Source organism: Ambystoma mexicanum, chromosome 10 (genome assembly GCF_040938575.1).
Source record: "Ambystoma mexicanum isolate Mex_15411 chromosome 10, UKY_AmexF1_1, whole genome shotgun sequence".
NCBI lineage: Eukaryota > Metazoa > Chordata > Amphibia > Caudata > Ambystomatidae > Ambystoma > Ambystoma mexicanum.
Window position 1 is genome coordinate 1176656533 of NC_090932.1, and position 14872 is coordinate 1176671404.

General features: G+C 46.8%; 1 protein-coding gene across 6 annotated transcripts in view; it reads right to left on the reverse strand.

Annotated features, from left to right (window-relative positions):
- OSBP2 (oxysterol binding protein 2) overlaps positions 1-14872 on the reverse strand; it is a 2072116-nt gene that overhangs the window by 243815 nt on the left and 1813429 nt on the right. For all 6 annotated transcript variants that reach the window (XM_069619135.1, XM_069619136.1, XM_069619134.1 and 3 more), the window contains one exon: positions 2958-3061. In XM_069619135.1, the coding sequence (XP_069475236.1) occupies positions 2958-3061 (104 nt within the window). The remainder of the gene's footprint in view (positions 1-2957; positions 3062-14872) is intronic.

Below are 14872 nucleotides of genomic sequence, written 5' to 3' on the forward strand. Positions count from 1 at the left end.
AGGAGTGTAGAATGGAAAGGAGGAGGTGGTGGCATTGAAGAACACCCAGGAGGCGCTGATAACATCAGAGTTGGGGAGTGTACAAAAAGAGTTGGTGGTAGCAAGGAAGGTTAAGGTGGAAGTGGTAACATCAAGAGGTAAGAGTGACAAGGTGGTGGTACAAGAGACCAAGCAGTAGATGATGACAACCAAAAGCAAGAAGTAGGTGAAAGAGGTTGTAGAAAGGAAAACTTCAAGGGAAAGGTACCACTGGAGAAGGCAACAAGACACACAGAGGTGGTGAGATCATAAGCATGACATTTCCAATAGGAAGTGGTGGAAGCCACAACAGGAACAGATAGAGAGGTTTTGGTCAAAGACAGTGACCCAGTGGAGTTGGTGGCAACCAGGGGTCACATGGAAGTGCTGGCATCAGGACGAGAACCAGCCACATCAGGTGAGAGAAGGGTACGGCGGAGGTAGGAGGAAAGTGAAGAATGGCAAAGAGTGTAAGAGAGAGTGAGGAAGGCCAGGACACAGACAGCACAAATAGGAAGGTACCACTGGGCCAGGCCAGCCCTTACCAGGACCAGATGGTGGAAGGAGGAATGGGATAGGATCAAGGAGGTTCCGGTCAGATCAGAAATGTGAAGATGAAGAGATTCAGGGTATGCACAATCTGTCTGAGGGACATCTCTCAAGCACTTCCTGCCAATCACAGAAGTTTTGGCTCACAGGACTTGGTGCCTGAGTTAGTCATGGGGTACAGTTCGAAACAGCCTGCATCTAGCCTAGATGAAACAAGATAGTTTGGGACACCTGCATACCTACTACACTAGAGAAGGGACGGTGAAGAACGCTTCTAGAAAATGTTCAGAATCAGACATTGGCATCAGGAATTACTTTTATTAGGGAGATCCCAGTTTGGTATTTATGTTAGTCCGTACTTGCACACAGTCCTCAAATAAAGAGCGTAAAGCAACCATACTTGGTCTTGGTGTCCTTCTTGATCCCTGTGGTTTACATGAAAACTGTTAACCAGTGTTAGCCATCTTTAAATCACTATCAAGTGTTTTCCAAAGGCTGCATTGTTATCCCAACCACCACAAAAACTGTTTTACAACGACCTGATTTCCATTGATTGATAACTTTTTTAGTCTTCAATATTTCTAAAAGCATAGCATACAGAGATTAATTGGTGTTAGGTTTCCAATGCGAGAGACACAGAATTGGAGTGATTCTGCTGCTCATGATTTACTGCAGGACTTGATGAATAGTCTGTAACTTGTTCTAAAGGGCACATGCAAGCTAATGGCTGATAGTAGCAACCTGTTTGGGGTTAACTGTTATTTTCAACCAAATATAAAAAACCCACAAATTGCACAGGATATTTTTAAGACACATTTAGGAAAGATAGGATGACCAGAGCATGTCCCCAAAGCTATGCAACATTCAATGAGTAGGTGAGAAACAGGTGATGTTCAAATGTAAAGCTGCAGCACGTTTTTAATCAGGGATACAAGCTTGACCTGCCAACAAATTGTGAGACATACAGGTAGAGTTGGACTGTGACAACAATAATACTGGGCACCAAAATAAGTGGCCTACATTCAGGAATCAACATTTGTGACCTTTTACAACCATATAGTTGAGAATTATCTGAGAGTAAATGTTTTGAGACCATTTGTGGAAAATGTTACATTTTAAAAAACATTTGTCAAGTAACATTGATTAAAATGCCAAGCTACACAGTGAGTGCAGCAAGTCTTTCAGCAAGTCTTTCAAGTCACCCACATTAGCTAAGAAAACAGTTGCAAACTACCCTGTCAAGCCAGCCTTCTGGCATTGACCTATTGACCAGCCCAAGCATGTATACAAGTACACTTGCTACACCATGTCTCTAGTTACTGCTTTCTGTTTTGTTTCCGTTATACCCAGTGGTCGAAGTGAAGTGGAGTTATTGGGGCTGCAGTGCCACTACTTTTAATTTATTACTGTGAACAATTCCACTACTTTTTTCAACCATTTTCACCATTCCAGAACAGTTATGTTTGAAGTTAAAAAATACCACTTCATTTTACCACCCTACAGCAGTTACAGTTAAACTGGAATCTGTTTCACTTTACCTTCACAAAGCCTGAATGACATGGCACCCTGGATAAACTCTACTCTCTTCATTTTAATTACCCGAAGCTGGAGGAAGTCCTGCTAACACTAAGAAATGATCTCCTGCAACATCCCCATTTCTTCCTGATTTTTGGAAAACATGTCAAGCTATAATCTCATGTTAAATGCTTAGATGTTACAGTTGATAAAGATGCAGGCCATTTCCACAGGATATAATTTTAACATTAGATGGCTACATGTGATTTGCCCCTTCAAGCCACTGACCACTGTAGGAGCCTTAGTGACTAGTCACTTGGACTGTAATGCACTCCTGTGGGATACAGCCACAGACTATTCATCCATTGGACTCCATCAGACCAGAGGAGATTAAAGATGTTGTCTTGGGATCCTGGCTTTGTAGTAAATTACCAAATTCTATTCATGACCGCACATGTTCCTCTAGGCCCCTGTTGAAGCTGCTGTGGTTCAGGTATGTGCTAAGTATGGGTTCCAGCAGAGTTACGATCAGCAAGTACAGGCGACTGATTTCACAAGGCCATATATAAATGTTCCAACTAACCGACCAACTGAGAAACATTTATGAAAACCTGGCCCATGCACAACCCTTTGAAACATGTGTTGCACCTTGCTCCATCCCAGTTACCCGTCCCCTGCTGAGTTGCATTTCCACTACTTCTTTTTGGCACACTTCTACCAATGGTTACACCCCACACCCACTTCACGTCCAATAGAATTTATCAAAGGTGGTTGCCCTCAAGTGTCCGTAAAGCGTTCTCCAGGTGTTGTGCCTTCAAGAGGATATCAAGGAGGTTTGAATGTTGTTAGAAGATATTCCATCTGTTCCTACTGACCTGGTCGACCCAAAGCCTTCCCACGATGATATTGTGCACAGTGGACGTGACCTTTCGCCAGACATAGTGATTCCCGCTGGAGGGAAATTCTAAATGGATGCAACCTGTTGGCACAGAAAGATGAGTTAGCATACAGCTAGGTGATAGGACGCACATACTTTACCATTAGATATAGCATTCAGTGTTGTTCTGTAATACAGCATGTGTTTTTCGCCCGCTCTGCTGGACTTGTCTTCAATACTAACCCAGTTGGGTGCAACCTTTGAAAGCTTAGGGCCTAATAACATGTCATGAGCTCCAATATTCAGAATTATACACTTCTTGACCAAGTTATTTCTTACATCCTGTGACCCAATCACATTCCTTGAGCTACTTAGAAAAGGAGGCCATCCTAATTATTGTTATGTAGTCCTTCGATGGACATAGCTAAATAGCAGTTGCAGTGGATTTAAAATGTATCTGCAAATCTATTTTCCATATATATTTTTATTTAGTTAGCAAGACATTAATAAATTATATAATTAATATAATTAATAATTATTTTAACTGCCGTTAGGGATAAGGTGAAGATGATCACCAAACAAAAAATGTATAAAAGCCCATCTATCTAGGCTTGCCCAATCAGTATACCACCAAAGACACTTGCACATTAAATATTATGTTCTACAAAATACAGTAACATATACGTGGATTGTCCTGGTTACCCTGAGATTATTGGTTAATGTTGTTTCTCATGTATAAAGAGATTCTCACGCTAACTGCGTTATTTCCAGTGAGTTTTCTTTTTATTGCTTTTAGTGTGGACACATGGTCTATGGTCTATTGGTAGTCAATCAGTGATCAGGAAGGCATAAACACAAATCTACAGGGTTGATTTGTTCCAAGATCACAAATAGCCCAAAAAACTTCAGAGACAACTTGGAAGGAAACAAATGACGGGGAAGAAACTTTAAGGCCAACCAAACCTTATCTCCAGGATGGTACAAGGGAACATCCAGCCACCTCTTGTCCTCCCCGATTTTACTACAGGTTTTAGAATCTTCTAGACTGCGAATTTTGGTTTGATGAGTTTCATGTAATCTGTCAAGGTGTGCTTCTAGGGAAGGAATTAGAGTTTCTTTACTCACAGCTACTGGGAAGGCTCGAGGATGGCATCCAAAGAAACTGAAACATTGAGTTATGTGTATAGCAGAATGATATGAGTTGCTATAGCAAAACTCAGCAGATATCAACAAGGAATCCCAATTGTCTTGAGCTGCTGACATGAAACACTAAGTATTGTTCCAAAGACTGATTGAGATGCTCAGTCTGGCCGTTAGTTTGTGGGTGGTATCCAGACGGCAAGGCTTGGTCAATCTTTAGGGACTTACATAGGTGAAACCAGAATTTAGAAATGAATTTGGATCCACATTCTGAAATGATATTCTTTCGTCACCATGCAGACAAACTATGTCTGAGGAAGACCTGGGCCGTTTGCCATGCTCCTTCAGGTATGGTATCTTGACATAGTTTCCCTTAAGGGATGTGAAGGTTTTGACTGGGAGCACACACAGCACAGGAGGAAACGTGGTGTGAAATATCTTTAGATATGGCGGGCCACCAAAAATATCTACCCGCTAGCTTCTTTGTGATTAAAGCACTGCAATGACCAGTCAGGCGATTATCATGGCATAGCTTCAGCATCTTCTTCTGTAGGGAGGTTGTAGGAATCACCAGCCTATCATGTAAAAACAGACAGTCCTGACTAAGTTGCAAGGAAAACAGATTTTTTTGCCTTGAATTCTTAAGTTCTGATCCTAATGTGACATTCAGTACTGCAGAAATGAAAGGTGAAAAGGTTGCAACAATACAATGGCCAAAGATGACATGTTCGGATGAAGGAAAATGATTAGAGCCGAAAATAATCTTGTGGGGAAACCTAATTTCTGGCCTAATGGTGCTGTGTACTCCCTCTCTGTGACAGTACCTACATCAACATTTCTGTTTTTATCAAATAAATATCTGCGCTATACCATATCATGTACAACAATTACAGCAGTTTCCCAACCACACTGTGCATGAACTGTTGGTCTAAGGTAAATAACATATTTAATAGAGATGAAATAGCCGACACGTGTTTCAACCACAAGGTCTTTTTCCAGGCTGGTATCCACATACTAGGTAACACAATAATAAAATGTACATCAAGCATACATGAAATTAAAGAAATAATGTGGTTAATTGCACCAAAGGACACAAATCAGGGCTGCAGATCGAGGAAAGCAAAACATGGTGGCCCAATCAATGTGTTACAATAAATACAATGTAACCATTCATGGATTACAGTGAGCAAGAGTGGAAAGGATACCAGAATGGCATGTAACAATCCATGAGGGGGAGACAAAAAAGAAGGGGAAGTAAGCCACATAAACACATAATGAGAAAACCCATAAAAAAATCGACATGTAGGCAATCGTACATTATATAACTAACATTAAAGATTAAACTTTATCACTGAAAACCACATGTGAGTGATAAACTCGCATTGTTCTACCCAAATGGGCGACACCAGAGCCTAGTGCAACATAAAGCATGCTTATTCATGCCGCGTATAACCATTATCTGTCACAATGTACCTAATTAAATTTGAAAGAATATGCTTAATGGAGAAAGATAGAGACCACCGTGACTGAATATTTGATTGCATAGCAAAACAAGTTGACCGATTAACCATGGTCCACCTACCTTCACTGTATATTGAAAACCCCTTTTTTAAAGTAAAATGTAATTTAAAGCACAAAAACATTTACTTAATTGAATGACACCAACAACATCTGTTTGTTTTTACTGGGACTGCCACCACAGACACCCAACAGAACTAAATATACCTGGCTTAAAGGCAACAATTATACCGCAAGTGCGGGCGCCCAACCTATATCCGTTACAGGTATGAAGGCCGAAAAGAGTAGAAGGGAGAAAGGTGTCACAGTCACCCTTCACTTGAAAAGATAAAAGCTTGGTAAACCGATTCCTTAACACATCAAGAACTCACCTCTCAGCACTGGAGGCTCGCCAAACTCTCTATGGCCTCTGCCCTCAAACTGTATTTCTTAAAGCATGCGCTAGAAAAGCCAGAAGTAATGTGTATGATCCCACATGTCCGCCATCTTGCAAGGGGTTGAACTAGGTCAGTATAATAGGTAAGACCGCTGCCTCTGCACGCATTTTGCCAGAATCATGGGGAGAAACGGGAAATAAGATATTTCTCAGCCCATTACGTCTATAGATCTGAAAATAAATCTAGTTGGGCCCATTTGCTATGCTGCATTAATATGTATAGAATTCTTAGTGGCAGACTGGTGCCTTGGTTCTGATGTTCCCCACAGGTAATCCACAAAAACTAGCATTTGGTAAAACAGTGGCACTTTAGCCAAAAGAAAACATGTTTGCATTAACAAAAAAACTTCGGAGACCACCAGGGGGTGCAGATGAAATGGCTGCCCGAGCCTTCGTCTTCCCCGTAGAGAAAGTTCAGTGAATTAAAGTAAACTCAGCCTGTTTACTGAACATACTGGAGAATCGAGGAGAGAAAATGGCCAGCACTCAGCAGGAAGATTCCTGAAGAAAATCGGTGGAAGCAGCCTCCTGAACACGGCACGACAGGTGTCCTCCCCCAAGGCCTGGCCCCAACGCACATCAGTGTCTGAGCGCATCAGCAGCTCAGTGATGGTAGCCAATGCAGCGGTCCCTGAAAGGGAAACACTGAATGAAAGGACACAATAGCTCTCAACTCACCCGCTTTTGGCGGGTGTCACCCGCCTTCAAAGCAGACATAACACCCGCCAAGACTCTCATACGCCCAATCACTTCAATGGACCTCTAACCCGCCAAAAAGAAAATCGGGTGTTTTCACCCGCCTAGGTGACAAAAAAGGTTGGGAGCTATGGGACACATTGGGAGTGGGTCCCCGAGGTGCCAGCCTGCAGTAGAGCAAAAGAAAAGCAGAGGACAACTCCACCGTCAGGGACCAAGAGAGCGAAGAGTGAGAAAGGAGGCACTGCTCAGAACGGCTATGCAGACCGAACAAGTTGCAAGGACGGTCAGTGACAGTGGGGGTGGGGGTGGCGGTTAGTCCCGGGCCCCCAGGGTGTGAAGAGGTGCACAATGAAGGAAGAAAGATCATAGGGCTTGCGAGACCCCCAGGCCTCATGATCCACAGGCCGTGAGTGCTGCGTCCCCATCCAACCCCTCCCGGGCATCCGCTGCAACCGTCCAGACACCCATGAGGAGGACATCGAAGGCATTGCAGCGTACGCATAGGAGCGCCGCCAGCACCCTCTCCACGATCCCCATGCGATAGCCATCCCCAGTGAAGGTGGACCACATGGGCCGGTGAAAACAACACTGCAATACACAAACAAGGACAAGGAGGGCAGCAGGGCCCCAGAACCCCGGGATCATTGCTGTGCATGCAGCTGATCCCTTCGCCCGACTCTAACTGCAGAACCTGCGAGGCCCAAGCATGCAACACAAGCAGCACAAAAAGGATATTGCGGCAGTGAAGGGGCATACCGTGCACCGTGATGCCCCCCAGCCTCTCTCCATACTCGAAGCCATCAGCAAGCTGGACCAGGTACCTCTCTCGACCCAGTGGACACAAGCCATTAAGGAGCTGGAGCAGCTGCTCCCTTCAAACAAGTGGACACACGGAACAAGACGCTGGGTCAGCCCTCCTGGCACGTGGGCTAAGCGTGCAGAATTAAACTTGGAACTGCGACACACGCACTTGAGCACAACCACTTTGTGGCACACGTACCCTCCCTCAAAACACGCATCCACGAGTGCCAAGGCCTAGAAAAAAGTCAGCGCAAAGCAACTAGCTAGAAATCTGCCCCACACAAGCTCTCACCAACTCAAGGAGCACATGCCAGACGAGTTAGACCCTGCAACAGCCCAGAAGTTGCAGGAATATCGTCGCACAAGCCCAGCAATTGTGGCCCACCCACAAGCAGACTTACCAAGTATTCCAGGAGCGGATCACGACACCACCAGGAAAGCAGACATTCGCCTACTCCTGGACGAAATCAGGTCTTTGAGGATCAGCATGGCAACCACAGTAAACGCCATGCAAGACAGAGTTGGCAAAATTGAGGAAAAAGTAGAGGCCCTGGAGAACTGCCAACTTTTGGGCGACAGTTACGCTCACCTGGTTCCCACAGGGGCGTCGATCGGACCCGGACAGCTGCGGTCTCCACCAACGTGATGCGTAGTGCAGAGATGACAGTCTCGACTGGCCCGCCTAATCTTGTCTGCTGGACTCGTAGAAGTATTCTCCTGCAAGTGGAGAAAGGGATTTAGCCACCCGTGGATTTTAGTGATGGCCCCCCAACGGTTCTCGTTCTTCCCCATAATCACCTCCGATATCCCCTCTTCGTAACCTCACCTTATGTTTTTAAATGATGAGCTCTCCATCCTGCATGGCATGCAGGGGCACGTAGATACCAGTTACTTCACTGGTTTGAAGGTATTGGAGGAGTTCCGGAGGAATATTGACTCCAGTGTCTATAAAGTTCAAAGAGTTCAATATGTCCAATGTTCACTCTTGTTCCATTCCCTCGTTAGGTTGCAGCTGGGTCCAAAAGAATATTGCCTGGAGGCAGCTGATGGTGTTCAGGTAAGAGTCTGTATTACCAAACACTGTCCGGTAAAAGTTGCATGAGTTTAACTTGCTGTTTTCTCTCCTTTTATAGGTGTGGCATAGGAAGACGCGGCGAATTAAAGGATAATGCCTCCGGTGGTAAAGCAGGTAAGCCTATGGTGGCAAAGAGATTGTCTTTGTCGGTTTTCTCGGCTGACCTTGTTATTCCTTTTGTTTTCCCCCCAGGTGCTAGGTTTCGACGAAGAAAATGATGGAGGTAGTGCCGAGTCGAAAGATGCAGTGGACTGGTGAGTATAACGCGGTGCTGCTTCTGGCGAAGCGATGCATGCTGAAATTATGTCCTTTCCAGGCTCGGAGATGTGCTGGGTCCGGAATCAGGTAAGGAATCAACTAATGTCCGTGATATAACCTCTTCTCCTTTCTTTTCCTTTTGTCTAGGAGCTCTGGATTCGAGGCGGGCGTGGCAGAAGACTGGATGCTGACTTGCAGACACGGTGAGCGTTACGCTGCTGGATGCAGAATAACGCGAAGCATGGGCTGCTGTTCTGGCGTGGTTTAAATAGCCTGCAAAGTAGTCCCAGGTAAGAAGTTCCCCAAACCAGACCCGAGTAAAAAATAGTCCCTGTAATAAAATAGTCCCATCCAGGCCTCACGTTGGCTTGGACTCATTTGTAGCATGGTCTGCATAAGGTAAGTAAAGTCTATGAGCCTGGCGCCTATGGCGCCAGGACTGATTTCTATGATGAGCCTGGCGCCTAAGGCGCCAGGACTGAATCCAAACAGCCCCCAGCCGGGGCTGTTGGGGTTTTAATGAGTATCTGGATGCCTGCTCCCGGGGCTGATGGACTCGATCCGGATGCCCGGGGGTAGGCATCATGACAGTGACTTAGTAGAAATGATAACAGAGGGTCGCTTTCAGGACCTAGAGCAAAGGAACACAGACCTACCCGCAAAAGTGGAGGATCTCGAGAACAGGGAGAGGAGATCCAATAGATGGATACAAGTCCTCAGGGAAACACCAAATGAAACCCCATCGAGCCTGGAAAGACAAGTGAAATCTCTGGTAAATTCACTCTTCTTTCTTCACTTCTCCTCTGATACCAGACCTGGAATTCGAGAGAGTGCACCGAGCAGGGGGCCCTGTAAATGATCCTTTTCTACCAAAACGCCCTCACTACAAGCACAAGGTTGAAATTATGCAACGGGTGAGAGAGCAAGATCACATTGACTTCGAGGGCTCACGGGTTAGAATTTTCCAGGACCTCTCAGCATCAACCCTCACCAAGAGGAGGGATTGCTGGCCACTGACAACATGGCTTCAAGAATGAAACATCCGCTACAGATGGGGCTTCCCATTTCCACTGTCCTTCGAACACGGTAACAAGGAATACTGGGTAGTTACCGCAGAAGAAGCAAACAGCATCTTGGGGAGTTCCTCGTAGCCTGGCTCTATGTTTTTTTCTAGGGCATCTCCAGTTATAAGGGGAAACCTTCTTTTACTTGTTGAGGCTTTGGGGGGAGGAGAGGGGGAGGCACTTGCGGGGGGCTTATGGGGAAAGAGGAAGGAGTCAATCACAAAGAAGCTTCAGCTAACCGTTCTTCACCTTAATTATACCAGTAGCGCAGGCATACAAGTGGCAACTCGAAAGAGTGGTACCATGTAACGGGTCATAGCAATTACGGAATTTAAAATGCGCACATGGGGGCTAATGGCATGGCAATTTATGAAACTACCTGTAAACTAGGGGCATGGCAGATAACCGAGTGAGATTTGGGTAGCTAAATGTGAAGGGCCTCTACTCCCACCAAAAATGATCTATGCTAATGAGGGCATTCAATCAGTCCATCTTAGATGTACTTTTCATTCAAGAAACCAAGTTTTACACTTGGTAGGAGCTGTGTGGGCATCAAGACCAGTCAAAAGGGAGGGGTAGGCATTTTGTATCGAGCATTGTTGGGGCTGCAGATCACACAAAATCACAGAAACCCGGAAGGGAGGTATCTCACAATAAATTGCACCATTCAATCAAGAGGGGTAACATTGTGCACAGCATATGCACCCAACAGCTGAAAAAGGGAATAGTTTCTTACCTGTAACTCCATTTCTCCAGCATTGGTATCTTTCATGGATTCACATGCTTAGAATATTCCCCGTCGTCAGGCTGGGAATCCCCGGTACATTATATAGACCCTTTCCCGTAGGAAAACTTTTTCGACGCTTATGCGTCCTATCCGCCTCGTTTTGTATCATGCGTGCCCGCGGCGTCAGGACGCCATGATATAAATACAGGCCCCTCCCCCGCGCTCCCTCAGATTTCGGCCCCCAAAGTAGTGGGGGAACCGGTTTGCATGTCCAGGGGAGGCAGGAGGGCGCATGTGAATCCATGAAAGATACCAATGCTGGAGAAATGGAGTTACAGGTAAGAAACTATTCCCTTCTCCAGCATTGGATCTTTCATGGATTCACATGCTTAGAATAGATTACAGAGCAGTACCATCCCTAAAAGAGGAGGCGTGCATGCAAACCCGCATACTTCTCACAATGCCCGTTCCCTATGGTCGTGTACACATCATTAATCATTAGCATAGAAAAGCGGACAATATTGAAACACAATTGCAACAGGATCTAACCCCTCAGCCGGGGCTTACCTTATTGGAATAGGTGTCGAAGCACCGCCTGTCCCATCCGGGTATCTTCAGCATGTTGTTTTTGCGAAAGGCAGTAATGGCGGGTAAAAGTGTGTGTAGCCGCCCAGGTAGCCGCCATGCAGATGTCCCCCAGCAGGACTCCAGACCACAGCGCCGTTGACGATGCCACCGCTCTAGTTGAATGAGCTCTTGGGCGTCGTAGAAGAGGCTTCCCTGCCTTGGAATGGCAGTACGAAATGGTAGATGACACCCATCTTGACAGTCCTTGCTTTGAAATGGCTTTGCCTTTAGCACCCAACCCATAGGCCACGAACAGCTGCCTCGTTTCTCTGAAAGGTTGCGTGCGATGAAGATAGAACTTGAGAGCCCTTTTTACGTCCAGTGTGTGTAACGTACGCTCCGCTCCCGAGCATGGTTCTGGAAAAAACGTAAAAAAAGACAATAGAGGAGTGTTTATGGAACACTGACGGAGCTTTCGGTATGAACTGTGGGTTAGTGGCTAGGACCACCTTGTTCTTGAAAAAACGTAAGTACGGTGGGTCTACCATTAGAGCTTGGATTTCTGCAATACGTCGAGCTGAAGTGATGGCGACCAGGAAGGCCAACTTCCACGACAAAAACTTTAGAGACGATGATGACATTGGTTCAAAAGGAGGTTTCATAAGAGACGCTAACACCAGATTGAGGCTCCACGCCGGAGGAAATTTCTTCTCTGGAGGAAAACTCCGAAATAGGCCCTTAAGGAAGTGCTTAATCAGGCGGTCGCTGAATAATGGTGTGGAATGTCGTTGACGTGCAAACCTGGAAATGGCGGCCAGGTGTACTTTTATCGAAGATACCGATAGGCCCTTTTGAGCTAAGAACAGCAAGTATGGAAGGAGCTGTTCCGGCTTGATCGACTGCGGAACCAAACCTGGTTGATCCGAGCACCACTGACAGAACCTCCTCCATTTGTACGAGTATGAGGTGTTTGTGGAAGGTGCTCTTGCCGCTTGCAGAATACGCCGACATTCCTCCGGAATCGTTAGCTGACCAAATTCAGCGAAGTCAGGAGCCAGGCCGTCAATTTGAGGCTGTCCGGGTCGTGATGCCAAACAACCCCCTCCTGTCGAGACAGAAGGTTGGGGGTCCTCTGGAACCTCATCGGTTCCGCCGCCGCTAGGTGCAGTAGGTCTGAAAACCACACCTGTCTGGCCCAGTACGGGGCCACCAGAATCACCCGACATGGGTACTTGAGGATCCATTGCAACGTCCTCCGGATAAGGGGAAATGGAGGGAATGCGTACAGGAATTTGTTCGTCCATGGAAAGGAGAACGCATCCCCCAGAGAGCCCTGCTGAGGCCATCTGCTTGCATACTGCAGGCATTTCCTGTTGTCCCTCGTCGCGAACGGATCGATGGAGGGATGTCCCCACTTCTTGAATACGTGTTGTATTTGCTGGTCGTTCAGCACCCATTCGTGAACATCGTTCAGTTCTCTGCTGAGGGCATTGGCCTCCACATTTCTCACGCCTGGCAGGTGGAACGCCAAGATTTGCATGTTGTGTTGCAGTGCCCAATGCCAGATTTTTTGTGCCTCCGTCGACAGGGACCTGGACCGTGTCCCTCCTTGCTTCCTCAAGTAAAACATTGTAGTTGTGTTGTCCGTCATGACACGCACCACCGAGTTCCTCAACTGAGGAAGGAATGATTTTAGAGCCCATCGCACTGCTCTCAGTTCCAGCAGGTTGATATGCAGGGAGGACTCTTGTAACGACCACCGGCCTTGTACCTGCAACGTATCCAGATGAGCTCCCCATCCGCTCAACGATGCATCCGTCACCACCGTCTTCTGGAACTCCGGTTCCACCAGAGGCATTCCTTTCGTTAGATGAGAAGACGCTTTCCACCAGCAGAGTGCTTGTACTAGTTGCTCGTCGACGACCAGTCTGTCGGACCAGCGACCTTGACTCTGCGCCCAACGGTCCGCTAGAAATTCCTGGCAAGGCCTCATTAACAGACGGCAGTTGTTTATCAATGGAATGCAGGATGACATAGTCCCTAGCAGGGACATGTATTTGCGCACCGATACCCTGGTACCGCATTGCCATTCCGACGCCTTGCTTTGTAATTTCTGTACTCTCTCGCTGGATGGTCTTACAAGGTTTGTTTGCGTATGAAACTCCGCTCCTAGAAAAACCAAAGTCCTCGAAGGCTCTAAGGAGGATTTGCTGAAGTTTATCGAGAAGCCCAGTTTCTGTAAGAGGGACAACGTGGCCCCCAGACTGTTTCGTGTTTGTTCCGTGGACGAACCTCTGACCAGCCAGTCGTCTAGATAGGGATAGACGTGGTGACCTTCCTTTCTTAAATGGGCCGCTATAGGGGCCAGACACTTGGTGAACGTCCTGGGGGAGGACTTGAGACCGAACGGGAGGACCTTGAACTGGAAATGCTTTCGTCCGACGACGAACCTTAAATATCTCCTGTGTCGTGGACGTATTGGGATGTGAAAATAGGCGTCTTGAAGGTCCAGCGACGACAGATAATCCTTGGGTTGCACCGACCTGATAACCTCCTGGAGCTTTAGCATTTTGAATTTTAAGCTCTTTAGCCATTTGTTGAGTACCCTCAGGTCGAGAATGGGCCTCCATTTTCCATTTGGCTTCTTGACAACGAAGAACCGGGAATAAACTCCGTTTCCTTCCTGTGCCACAGGAACCTTTTCTACCGCTCCATTTTTTAGCATAAGCTCCACCTCTTGTCGTAGGACCCGAAGGTGGGGCTGGGCCGAAAACACCGGCGGAAGACGTGGAGGCTTGTCTTTGAATTGAAGCGCATGACCCATGCGAATCGTGTCCAGAACCCATCGATCTGTGGTGATGCATTTCCATTGGTTGATATGATGAGAGACTCGGCCCCCCAGGACGTTCCGAAGGCCGTCATTGGTTGCCGGTTTGCTTGCCCTTCGTTGAAGAGGAACCCGAGCCACGTCTTCTGGAGGCTTGATAATCTCTACCTCTTCGTGCCGACTGGGATGCACGTCTGAAACCTTGTGAAGAGTACGAGGACTTGTTAAATCCACGGTCCCTAGAGGCTCCAAAGCGGGAGTTTCCAGAAGCACCCCTGAATGGGCGAAAGGAACGAAAATTTCTACCTGTCTGGAGGGCTCGCAGAGACCTAGCAGTATCCGTGTTTTCCTTATTCCCCTTCAAGGCTTCATCTACCTTTTCTCCGAACAGATGTTCTCCTTCACATGGCATGTCAAGGACTTTGCATTGGACTTCGGGACGGAAAGTAGTACATTTGAGCCACGCTTGTCGACGAAGTACTACGCCATGATTGATCTGTTTGAAACCAGACTCTGCTAGGTCAACTGCAATATTAATTGCGTGGTTCGAAGCCTCTTCGCCATCTCGTACAAGTAACATGGCTGCTTTTCGGTGTTCTTCTGGCAGATGTTCTAGGATAGGGGCTAGTTTGTGCCACATTTCTCTATCGTATCTTGATACGATAGCCAAAGAATTGGCTGCCCTTACCGTCGTCGCGCCAACTGAGAGCACCTTTTTTCCAAAGGCGTCCTGCCTCCTGGCCTCGCTTTCTGGTGGGGTGGAACATTTTTGCTGTACTCTGGCCTTCCTAGCCGCTGCCG